The sequence below is a fragment of the Scomber japonicus genome, chromosome 21 (assembly GCF_027409825.1).
Source record: "Scomber japonicus isolate fScoJap1 chromosome 21, fScoJap1.pri, whole genome shotgun sequence".
NCBI lineage: Eukaryota > Metazoa > Chordata > Actinopteri > Scombriformes > Scombridae > Scomber > Scomber japonicus.
Window position 1 is genome coordinate 22,560,452 of NC_070598.1, and position 13,687 is coordinate 22,574,138.

General features: G+C 39.5%; 1 protein-coding gene across 1 annotated transcript; it reads left to right on the forward strand.

The window, feature by feature from the left end:
- Positions 1-623: 623 nt before the first annotated feature.
- On the forward strand, positions 624-13,310 carry LOC128382365 (C-C chemokine receptor type 3-like). The gene is made up of 2 exons (XM_053342361.1): positions 624-796; positions 12,440-13,310. Exons 1-2 carry the CDS (start codon positions 624-626, stop codon positions 13,308-13,310), a joined length of 1,044 nt encoding a protein of 347 aa, XP_053198336.1.
- Positions 13,311-13,687: the final 377 nt, after the last annotated feature.

The following is a 13,687-nucleotide window of genomic DNA, read 5'->3' on the forward strand; positions in this document are numbered from 1 at the left end:
CTCAACCTTACCAAAATTATAACCACTACTTGTCTAATGCTAACCCTAAACTTAACCCCCTAACTGTAACCTTAAGCACTGACCCAAAAATCTGCATTTTGACTTTTGGGGACATGGCTTTTGTCCCATTTGGACACACTATTCCCAATTAACTGAACTTTAATCTGAAATTAGTCCCCGAAAGTAGCCTATGACAGCCACCCCCCCCTCGCCAAAAACACACATTTCTGGTGCTTCCTTCCCCTATCTGGGTGACTTATTATGGAATGACTTGAGTTGAGTTGAGACACACAGCTCTTTGGTCCTCAGAGTCAGACAACAAGGAGAAGCTTCTCTGCTGGCCAGGCGGTAAGTCAGCTCAGCTTAGCCTGATCCTCATTCCCAAAAACATCTGATTTACCTCTGAGGCTCCTTGGAGGTTCTCAGTTAAAGGGATTGTTTTCTAACTCTTCTTATTTGCATGCATGCAGAGATTGATAGTTCTCATATTCTACTATACAGCTGCTAATTTTACAGTGTTACTTTGATACTGACTGCATCACTGCATCATACTGTGAATGTTGTATATATGACTGTTACATTTGTGTTTCTCACAGATTTCCCTGCTTACATTTGAGGAGAAGATGGAAACTACAACATTGGATTATTACAATGGCAATGACAGCTATGAGGAGCTGGTAGAACCATGTGATAGTGACGGTGCAAACTATCTGGGAGCTCAAATTTCCTTCATCTACTACTTCATGTTTCTCTTCAGTCTGGTTGGCAACGGGCTGGTCCTGGTCATCATCCATCGGTGAGTGGACAAACAAAACTCAGCAGAAATGAAAGAATATGAAACTAATTGTTAGTTTAACAGTTTAAAGAAATTAGAGGAAGTGAATGTATCATTTGAAAACATGTAAAGTACACACAACCCTTACTACAATTACCTGTGAATTACTGTATTAAAATGTGTAATAGGAGAAAATGAAAGTTGTAATCATTACAATTCAGCAACAAGTGTGATTTAATACTACAGTCCCAGAATTCTGGGGGCAGCAAACACTAGTGAACTATTTAGTTAAATATACAACAGAAAAACAGTTTCTACAGCTCTGATACAGTGTTAGGAGAGTGAACAGTGAGGCTGATACCACTGAGATCAGATTAAAAACGGTAGTGCTGGATTACAATCCCTTGTGTAAAGTGAACCCTGCCAATAACATTTAATACTAAAAAAAATTATACATTTAAGAAGTCCAGAATTAACAGTTGAAGGCTCAAATACATTTTAGACATATGTTTTTACAATTGAGTATTTATAATGCAAGTGAAGAACCATTTTAGCCACACTCATTGGTGTAAATGAGAGTTACTTCCTGCTTTGCTTGAGTGCAGACGCTTCGCTTTTGCTCTCCGCTTTACTTTTCTTTTTTCCATTGAAATCCTGTCCTCTTGCTACAAAATTTATGGAAAGCAGGTCCTGGATACTTCTATATCACTGGGAACTTAATTTATGAAAGTATCTCAAGGCTACCACTATTATTTAAACTCTTTTACTTCGTGAGTGTGGCCTATCAGCAGCACAAGCCTGCACTATAGTGACTGGGATTGATGAGCTCAGCTAAGCTAAGCTAATTAGCAGCAAGATGCCTCCTTTTTCCACGGATGATTACCACAAACTTCTCCAGAAGATAGTGGTACTGGAGACGAAAATTCAGCAACTTGAAGTCAACGTGGAGGTAAATGGACAATATGGGAATGAAACCACTCTACCGATGACTCAAATCAGTGGACAGGAGCAGGCTAACAGACAGGTTATCTCCACAAGGTTAGCTCTACTCAATATCAGATTGCTCGCCAACAAATCACTGCTAGTTAATGACGTCATTATGACCTATGATCTAGATTTTTTTACTTCTTAGTGAAACATGGCTGACTGAATGTAGCTGTTGTGCTATTCTCAATGAGGCAGCACCAACAAATTTTAGTTTTATGAACATGTGTCGAACTGGTAAGAAAGGCGGGGGAGTTGCTGCCATCTTTAAATCTGTATTTCAGTGCAAGGAAATTACATTAGGTGATTTTAGCTCTTTTGAACATCTCTGTTTTTTATTAAAAGGTGATCCAAAAGTTCTTTTTTTAATCATTTATAGACCTCCAAGATATTCAGGAATATTCATTGATGAGTTTGCTGAACTGCTGTCAGTTATCTGCACTGACTACAACTTTTTTTATCATAACAGGGGATTTTAACATTCATGTAGACAATAACATGGACAGTAACGCCAAAGAACTCTCTGCTCTACTTGACACTTTTGGCCTCTTGCAACATGTGAAAGGGCCCACACACACTCGAGGCCACACTCTGGATCTGGTTATCTCTAAAGGTGTTGATATTTCTTCTGTTGATGTTAAGGACTTGGCTCTTTCTGATCATTTCTGTGTATTCTTTGACTTACAAATCATTCCAAATGTTCAGTTAACCTCTGTGTCTGTTAGGAGAAGGTACATAAATGAGAATACCAGTGCAAAGTTTATGGAGGCTATAGCTATGTCACCAACTGTGGGTGCAGAGTCAGTTGATGAACTCCTGGATAAATTTAACTGGAAAATCTCAAATGTCATGGATGCTGTTGCACCTATTAAAACTAAGACAACCTTGAGCAGAAAGAAAACACCATGGAGGAACACTATGATGATAAAGGCTTTAAAAACAGAATGCAGGAAAGCAGAGAGCGTAAGTGGAGAAAAACTAAACTTCAAATTCACCTTGACCTCTACAAACAAAGTCTTTGTAATTTTAAATATGAGTTACTCAAAGCTAGACAGCAACACTTTTCTGAAATAATTAATAAGAACATCAACAACACTCATACTCTGTTTGCTACGGTTGATAAGCTTACAAACTCCCCTAAACAGATAGCTGCAGAACTCCTTTCCACAGAAAAATGCAATGAATTTGCTTGCTTTTTCAGTGAAAAAATCCAGTCCATAAGGTTAAATATCAACACAAATCAACAAAACAATAAAATGACACAATCCCTCAGACCTCCCAGGAATAACTCAACTGCAATGTCAGAATTTAAAACAGTTGACCAAAAAACCATAGAGGAAACAGTGCAGCATCTAAAACCATCAACATGCTGTCTTGACACAATGCCATCAGATTTCTTTAAAACTATTGTGAACTCTGTCCAAACAGATTTGCGACAAGTAATAAATAGCTCACTTAAATCAGGTGTGTTTCCTAAACTCCTAAAAGTAGCTGCCATTAAGCCACTCTTAAAAAAGAGAACGCTGGATGCTTCCATGTTAACCAACTACAGACCTATCTCAAATCTTCCTTTTATAGCCAAGATAGTTGAGAAAGTGTTTTTTAATCAACTCAGTAATTTCTTGAACTCCAGTGGACTTTTTGACAAATTTCAATCAGGCTTCCGACCTAACCACAGTACAGAAACAGCTCTTATTAGAGTGTTAAATGACATAAGGTTGAACACTGACTCAGGCAAGGTGTCAGTTCTGGTCCTGTTGGATCTCAGTGCTGCGTTTGACACTGTGGATCACAGTATACTGTTGAACAGGTTGGAAACTTGGGCAGGACTCAGTGGAACAGTCCTAGACTGGTTCAGGTCCTACTTGGAAGAGCAGAGTTATTTTGTGACCATTGGAAGTTATGAATCCGATCGAGTGGCTATGACATGTGGAGTTCCTCAGGGGTCAGTTCTTGGACCCCTTCTGTTCAGTCTATATATGCTGCCCTTGGGTCAAATTCTGCAGAACTCTAATGTAGACTATCACAGTTATGCAGATGACACACAGATATACCTATCACTGTCCCCAGATGACTACAGTCCAATACAGTCATTGTGTCACTGTTTAGAGCAAGTATCTAATTGGATGAACCAAAATTTCCTTCAATTAAATCAGGACAAAACTGAGGTCATTATTTTTGGCAATAAAGAGAAGAAGATTGCTGTCAGTAAACATCTCGAGTCACTCTCTCTAAAAACTACGGACCAAGTACAAAACCTTGGCGTGCTGATAGACTCAGATTTGACTTTCAACAGTCACATCAAATCAATCACCAAAACAGCCTTCTATCAGCTTAAGAACATATCCAGAGTAAAGGGTTTTATGTCTCAAACAGACCAGGAGAAGTTGATTCATGCTTTCAGCTCAAGTAGACTCGACTACTGTAACGGTCTCCTGACTGGACTCCCACAAAAAAGCATTAAACAGCTGCAGCTCATTCAGAACGCTGCAGCTCAAGTTTTACCCAGAACAAAGAGATCAGAGCACATTACTCCAGTTCTAAAGTCTTTACACTGGCTCCCAGTCAGCTATAGAATAGATTTTAAAGTTCTGCTACTGGTCTACAAATCACTGAATGGTTTAGGTCCAGAATATAAACCCAGTAGAGCTCTGAGATCTACTGACTCAGGTCAGATAGTTGAGCCCAGAGTTCAAACTAAACATGGTGAAGCAGCTTTTAGCTGTTATGCTGCACACAACTGGAACAAACTACCAGCAGAACTGAAATCAGCCCGAACTGTGAACACTTTTAAATCCAGGTTAAAAACACTTCTCTTCGAGGAGTCACGTGGGACTGCTGGAGGAGATGGTCGCCTAGAACTTTCCTCCCGAAAAAAATCTCCTATTTTCATGTACACTCGATAATTTAAGCCTATATTTTAAGTTGCAACAAAGTGTAAAGTGTAGTATCACAAGTGTGTGCGAGTACGAGTGTCTATTTCGCGTCTTTTCCCTCCCCTCATGGCAAATACGTCGAAAAGTAGAACGGCTAAGCAAGGAATAAACTATGCTAGTATGGCTAGTGGCGCTACATCCAAGACAGGATCCAATTCAACCAGCTCAACCAGTGCTCCTAGTCTTGCAACAGATGCTATGGCCGGACTTCAGGCTACTTTGGAGAAAACAATGCAGGAGATGGCTCAGGTTAGTGGTATACTTAAAGAGCTACAAGAGGATGTTTCCCAAGTCAAGAGAGTACAAGCTAAAACTAGCATGGACATTACAGCAATATATGAAAGAATGGATGAGGCTGACAGCCGAATTATGGACTTGGAAACTGAAAATGCCAGGCTGGCGACTGAATTACAGAAAAGAGCAAAGCATTGTGAGGAGTTGGAGAGAGTCATGCAAAATGCAGAAAATAAGGACCGACAACTGAATTTGCGGCTGGTTGGATTAAAGGAAAATGAGGGTGAACATCTGAGGGAGCTAGCTCGTCAGCTCATTGATGACGTTCTGGGGGTGAAGCTAGCTGAAAATGAGCTACAACGGGTGTATCGACCAGGGCCATTTCAAACGGATGAGGAGTCCCCTCCGCGACCAGTCGTTATGAGATTTCATTCTCTACTGGAGAGGGATCGAGTGATGGCCGCCGCTAAGGGGAAATATAAGAGCAAGACTACGCTGAAATGGGAAGAGGCCAAGATCTCAATCTTTCCAGACGCGACAAAAGCCGTGGCTGAGAAGAGGAGAAAATTCACTGACGTTCGGAAGAAACTTCACGCGATGGACATTCGATTTACACTCGCCTACCCAGCGAAACTTTTCTTTACTTGGAAGGGGAAGAAAATGACTTTTGTAGACCACAAGAAAGCACTACAATTCCTTAACAAGGAGACAGAAGGCCTGGAGTGACTGTGGGTAGGCTTGTTTTCTTAATACAAACGTGCAGTTTGTGGATGACAGGTCTTTCAATAGTCTAGGACTTACAGTGCTATTGTCTTGAAAATTAACCTTGTTTTTTTTCCCCCTGTTGTGTTTTTAATTTTTGTCTCACACAAGTCACTTGCAAAATAAGTTTTCATAGATTTGCTGCTATTGTCACTTGTAATTACTTAGCCATATAGCTAACAGGAATATGACCAAAAGTTTTTGATTTGTTTGTTTGAGGTGACTGATTTTGCTTTACACGTGTGGACCATTTCTGTTGATAGGGCTTAAATATTTGGGTTGGGAGAGTTGAAAGGTAACCATTGGATAAGCACCTCATGGACCAGATCAAGGGAGGGCTTTCCCCCATGGGGTTGGATGGTCAGATTGCATGGGGGACTGTGGGTGAAGATGGGGTGGTAGTGTTATTTACCCTAGGTTCAAGGGTACGTCCAGGTTGGAGTGTGTTGTTGTATGACTTTTACAGTCTATGGGCTTTTTTGTTTGTTTGTTTGTTTGTTTATTTTTTCCCCTCCCTTATCCCTACTGATGGGTGGTGGCAGTATGACATGAGGGCGCGTGATGTCCATGACTACACAGGGTAACAGTAACAGTCATATTAGAGTGATTTCTTGGAATATAAATGGGACACAGAATCCTACCAAGTTGAAAAAATGTTTGCTGTATCTTAAATCAAGGCAGGCAGACGTGGCACTTTTACAGGAAACTCATATGAGAAACTCAGAGGCATTGAAACTTCAAAAGGGCTGGGTGGGCCATGTCTTTCATAGCTCATTTGATACTAAGAAACGAGGTGTCGCAATACTTGTGCACAAGAAATTGAAATTTGTTTTGCTTAAAGAGCACAAGGATGACGAAGGGAGGGTTATCTGTATTGAATCTGTAATCAATGGAAAGAAAATTAATATATGTAATATCTATGCCCCTAATGAGGATGACCCTGATTTCTTTCACAAAACTAATACACTTCTTGGGGCACTGGAAGATGGATGTACAATACTGGGAGGGGACTTTAATCAGACGCCAGACCCTATATTGGATAGATCCAAGTATTCCCAGACACCATCTAAGGGTCGAGTAGCATTGTGTCAACTCCAAGAGGACCTTGGCATGGTCGACGTTTGGAGACTGATGAATCCTACTAAGAGGGAATATACCTTTTACTCACATAACCATAAATCACACAGTAGAATCGACTATTTTGTAATTTCTAAGGACCTGGTTGAATCAGTAATTGATAGTACAATAATAGCACTAACTGATCATGCCACAGTAGAGCTGACTGTATCTATTTGCATGGAAAAAATCAAAAGTAATAGATGGAGACTCAATGTATCTCTCTTACAAGACACAGTATTTAAACAGTCACTCTCAGAAGATCTTACAAACTTCTTTCAGATTAATATTGGTTCTGTCTCAAAACTGGGCACAGTATGGGAGGCCTCAAAGGCGTTTATTAGAGGCAAAATCATTGCTGAAGCATCAAAAAGGAAGAAACAAGATAGGGCGACAATCAGCCAGCTGGAGGATGAGATAAAACAAAAAGAGGGAGAACTGTCAGAAAGCTATAGTGAAGATTTGTTGAAACAGGTGTGTGAGCTGAAGTATAGCTTAAATTGCATATACAGCAAGAAGGCGGAATATGCAATGTTCAGGCTTAAGGCCAGCTTCTACGAAAGCGGTGAGAAGTCTGGTAAACTGTTGGCTAGACAACTAAAAAAACGGGAGACTGCAAGTGCAATCCCTGGTATTAAAGGAAGTACTGGAAATATAGTTACCTCAGCTAAGGGAATTAATCAGGTGTTTGTGGATTTTTACAAGAATCTCTACACATCAGACACGGTTTTTGACACTGAAAAATTGGAAAAATGGTTTTCCAGTATCCAGTTCCCTAGGCTGTTGCCAGAACAAGTGCAGCGGTTGGAAGCTCCAATTAGAGAGGATGAAGTTAGAAAAGCCATTCAGTCAATGCAGTCAGGTAAAGCTCCAGGATTAGATGGTTTTTCTGTTGAGTATTATAAACTGTTTATTGATATCATAGCGCCTGTCTTAACAAAGGTGTACTCAGAGTCTTCATCAGCCGGTCAGCTGCCTAACACACTTAATGAATCAGTAATTTCTGTCATTCTCAAGAAAGGAAAGGATTCTCTAGATCCGGCTTGCTACCGACCCATTAGTCTGGCTAATGTAGACTATAAAATTCTCATTAAAGTTCTGGCTACACGGCTTGAACAGATTATCCCATGTATTATAGACCCAGATCAGGTGGGCTTTGTAAAAGGAAGGTCTTCCTCTGATAATCTGAGACGTCTACTCCACCTCATGTGGCAAAACAGAGAGGCCGGTGAACCTGTTGCTGCCTTCTCCTTAGATGCAGAGAAGGCCTTTGACAGGGTGGAGTGGCGTTTTTTGATTCATGTCTTGGAGACATTTGGGTTTGGACCTGGCTTCATCAAATGGATTCAGTTGATATATGCAGAACCAAAGGCATCAGTGTTGACCAATGGGGTAGTTTCATCTTTTTTCAATATATCAAGAGGCGCTAAGCAAGGAGACCCTCTCTCCCCACTATTATTTATTTTATTTCTCGAGCCACTTGCAATGGCAATCAGATCAGACACAAGCATACGAGGGGTGAGAGCAGGAGGTAGGGAGCATAAACTGTTCCTTTATGCAGATGACATCCTTTGGCTTTCTGTAGATCCTGTCTCCTCAGCTCCCAGGCTCTTGAAGATTATGGAAACCTTCTCTGAAATATCAGGTTACAAGATTAATTGGCATAAGTCTGAAGTCATGCCAGTGTCTAAAACCTGTCTACCGACAATAAATAATGCACTTCAATTTAGGTGGATAGATTCAGGTATGCAGTATCTTGGGATTCGCCTTACTCCAATTGTCACTGACATGGTCCAGGCAAATTTTTTCCCATTGCTTCAGCTTATAAAGGCTAACCTGGATAAGTGGTCACTGATCAATCTTAGTTTATGGGGTAAAGTAAACACTGTTAAGATGATAGTTGCTCCACAGGTGAATTACATATCCATGATGGTGCCACTGACTGTCCCAGATTCTTTTTTTAAGCAGTACAACAAAATAATTAGAGACTTCCTGTGGAAAGGCAAGAAGTCACGTATTAAGCTGGAAAAATTATATACAACTAGGAACAAGGGAGGGTTGGCTTTGCCTAATGTGGAGCTATACAGGACAGCTTTTGAGGTAAATAAAATTGCTAAGCACTGGTGTGGTGAAAGTTCAGCTGTGAGTTGGTTGGATATAGAGCGGGAACTGGTGTCTCCATTTGGGACTATTGAGGCTTTGTCACAAGCTGTTAAGAAGATGTGGCATCCAAACCCAATCTTGCAGTATTCTAGGGAGACCTGGGCAAAAGTGCATAAGCAACTGCATATATCCCAATATAAGCAAACGTATTCATCCATATGGAATAACCCATCAATCAAAGTAGGAAGGCAGCCTTTTGTATGGACAACCTGGCTGAATAAAAGCATCAACAGGATTAGTGACTTGTATGTTGATGGTCTGTTTTTGTCATTTGAAGAACTTAAACAAAACTTCTGTTTGATGGATAAAGCAGACTTCTGGAAATACTTACAGCTCAGGAGCTGTGTGACTAGTCTTAAAGTCTCATTTGATAATGACACTAATAAGCTGCTCTGCTATTTGAAATTGCCTGAGTTGGTCCGTAATGCCTCTAGTTTTTATAGAATCATGGCAGATAGTTTGTATGGCCATTCTAATCATTTGAGGATAATATGGGAGAGGGACTTGAACTCAAACATTGAGGAAGAGGCATGGGAAAAGTTAGTTTCCAATGCAGGGTGGCCAGTGAGGGATGCGATTAGCAAATTCACACATTATAAGGTTATTCACAGGTATTACTATACTCCAGTCAAGCTGCATAAAATGGGATTAATGAAGGACAGTCTGTGTTGGAAGTGTATGAGCGACACAGGCTCCTACCTCCATCTTTTGTGGGATTGTCCCCTGGTCTTTCCTTTTTGGAAACAGATCATTAAAACTATTGCTGATTGGTTAGCCACACCATTGCCAGAATCCCCCCAGCTGTGTCTTCTTGGAGATAGGTCCCTTTTGCCACCAGGGGTTTCTAAAGCAGAATCCGCTCTGACACTAGCTGGGTTTATCACTGCAGTACGAATCATTCTTAGACACTGGAAAAGCCAAGTAAAGCCTAGTTTTGCTGACTGGCTGAAGCTAATGACAGACACAGCCTCATTTGAAGAGCTTATTGCAAGGCTGAACGATGGTAAGGGTAAATTCTATCAGGTCTGGTCTCATTTCCTGCATTTTATTCAATTTGAACTGACTAGTGCCCCATAATTAATGTTATTATCAAGCTTAGCTTAATCTAAGCCAACACCCCCCTGCCCCCCCCCCCACCCTATTTTACCTATTATGTATGTGTATGTGTTTCATGTGTTTTTTTTGTTTTTTGTTTTTTAATTATTATTATTATTATTAGTATTATTATTGTAATGCCCAGATTGCTATAGTGTGTTAAGTGTTGTTACATGTTGTAAAATGTGATGAGTATGCTATATGGTGTGTTTCTCACATGGAAAAACAATAAAAAACTTTGATTACAAAAAAAAAACACTTCTCTTCTCCTGTGCTTACAATTGAGCTCTTTTAAAGCACTTTACATTTTAATCTTTCATTTGCACTCTCTGTCCTTTTAATGATTTTAAAGCTAATTTATTATTTTATGCTGCAATGATTTTATTTATGTCTTTCTATTTTTCTGTACTTTGTTTTTATTATGGGGGGTGGGTGTGCTTTATGTAAAGCACATTGAATTGCCATTGTGTATGAAATGCGCTATATAAATAAAACTACCTTGCCTTGCCTTGCCTAATTAGGTAGGAAGCATATCTGAATACCCCAAAGTACAGTGTTCTATAATATACCAGCAACACAAAATACAGCCTCCAAAATGACCATGAAGTACAATCAATACCTCTTAAAAAATAACCTTCATGGAGGTATAATGTAGGGCAGTTGTATTATTACATACTGCAATGTATAATAAATTGGCAACTGAGAGTAAAATGCATGTTGATCGATGATTTTACCAGTGTAAGATATTTGGGAAACAGAACAGACAGGTTGATGCAGACTGAGAGTTTATCAAACAATGAAGTCATGCTAGGAGCTTCTTATTCTTGCACCCACCAAGAGAGGAATACTGTAGCTCTTCAGTAGGTAAAGTTCATCTCTCCAAGCCCTCTAAGAATTCCTCTACTCTGTCACTGTCTACACCACTGAAATCTTTCTACCTTTGTGAGCAAGGAAGTGTAAAAATATTTCTCATGTTGGTGGAAACACAAATGAGATGAACTCGGCAAAGTCTCCTTCGGCCTTGGGCTGTAGGAGTGTTTATAATACAGTGTATTACTGACGGTTGTAGAGATGCTATGCCTGGGTGCTATGCTGATAAGGGTGAGAGCTCAAGGAAAGTAAAGAACCCTCTTCTATTTCTTTTTCTATTGGCCCATTCAGAGCTCAGAAATGACAAATGAAATCTCTAAACCAGCCTCACTTTCTTTGTTCACAAAGCTTAGTTGGACTCAGTGATGGTTCAGTCAGATACAACCACAGGCACAACTGCAATGAAACAAAATTAATATCATTATTGGTCATTGATGCATTAACCTCTGTAAATGATAGAAAAAAAAGCTTATAACAAAAAAAACAATTTTGATAATGGTAAGCATATTGATAAAGCACAACAATGTGATGATAATATATCGAACCAGATATGAGTGTGTTTGGCATAGGCTTACCATGTATGTGTAACTAAGATATTTGAGAGATTCTCTATTTAAGACAAACACCCGATTTGTTATGTTAATCTTATCATGGTAGCAGTTAGCAACTCCCCTAAAAATTGGATTCATATTATACTTTTGGCAGTAACATTTCCTTTGTCTGGACAAATTCTCTCTGGTTGAGGTTAATTAATAACCAAGAACCATGCTTTCAAATTACATTGCTTACATGCTAGTGTTAAGTATAATGTTTATTGTGGTGACTAAATTCCCTCAACAGACTAGACTATATATGGGTGGCACTCTCAGGCAGAATAATTGCATACATTTTTAACTTTGATGCCAACTTTGTTAGCTCACATTACTTATCACCATAAACATCAACAATGCTGAGCCAGTAGTGCACATCCTATTCTGAAATGTAGAGCAGTTATCAATCCATTATCAGTGACAGCCAGTGATACATGGTTCATAACGAATCTCTCAATCTCCATGCAAACCAGTTCTGAAAGTCGGAAATGGACATAGACTGTTTAAATAAATGCGTGACTGCATTTAATTTTCCTTGAAATGTTCTTCTCAAAGGTGCCAGGTTGAACAGTGGCATCAAGTTACAATGTCAGGACTCCAGTATAATATTAATAATAATTTTATTCATATAGGATTTTTCAAGCCAGGACTTCACAACACAAATATAAAATAAAAAAGCAACATTGTGATACAAACAATTACAAACAAAATACAGTAGTATTACCTATCATTCAACAGATTTTAAGCTGTTTAGCTAGTTATCAGGCTTGTCTAAAATGGATGCTAAAGATGCCTAGATATATTTCTATTCCACCAATCATTCTGCCAAATATATTGTTAAGTTGCAAAATATTACTGTAAAAAATGCTTGTGTCTTTTTTTAACATTTAACAATGTAAATGGTCATTTGTTAGGTTTGAAAGGTTGACCACTGTGACCAACATTTTGCTGCTGAACCTAGTGATGTCCTCCTTGATCTTCATGAGCAGCCTTCCATTCCTGGGAGTGTACAATCAGCGCTCTAACTGGATCTTTGGCAACGTAATGTGCAAGATTGTAGGCAGTGTCTACTTCCTGGGCTTCAACAGTTCTGTCCTGTTTCTGGCTCTCCTGACCTTTGACCGACACCTTGCAGTCGTTTACTCCTTGGGTGCACCACGAATGAGAAGTCAACGCTACGCATTTCTCTGCTGTGGTGTGGTGTGGCTGGTCAGCAGTCTGGCGTGCATCCCATCCATGATTCTACACAGAAGTTTTGATTACGCCGTTGATGACGCAACACTCTGTCAGGAATTTCCTGGTAACCTCGCAGATACTACTGTAACCCATCTGAGAAATTCTGCATTTTACATCCAGCTTTTTCTTTTCTTGCTCTTTCCTCTGATTGTTATTGTGTACTGCTATGTTAGGATTGCTATCACTGTCATATCATCCAAATTAGTTACCAAGTTCAAGACAGTCAGGTTGATATTTGTCATTGTCCTGTTTTTTTTTATTTCCTGGATCCCATACAATGTAGTACTACTGACTGACCATGGACACCAGACCTGTGAGGAAAGGAAGAGGAGAGGTTATGCAGATCAAGTCACTCGTAATCTTGCCTACATTTACTTCTGCATCAGTCCAATCTTCTATACATTTGTTGGGAAAAAGTTCCAAAACTACTTCAGACAGATGATGGTAAAACGCTTCCCAGGGTTAAAGAAGTATATTTCTGTCGATCAGGTCAGCAGTAATATGTCCACAAAAACTACACAAAATGAATTGAGCAGTGACAAACTCTGAAGAATATAATGCTGTCTGTAGCAGAAGTGAAGCCAAAATACAAACCATTACAACATCCATATGTCAGTAACCTATGCCCAAAACAAAGGTATTAGCTTTACATCATGAACACATCATCATGTGGTTTAGCTCAAACACAGAAAGAGATAGATCACTGGTGCTTCGTTTAAAAACTGGTTGGAAGACTTACTGTCCTCTAGTGGCCAGAAGTTGATAAATAAAGCTCTACATTTAAAGCTGAGAAACTCCATTTGTAAGAAATAATGTGAAATAATGTTCCATGGTGTCCTGGTTGTGGTTAAAGTTAAATAATTTAATAATCAGTCATTATCTTGTTTAACATATTCACACCTATGTCTGTTAGATAGGTCAGACCA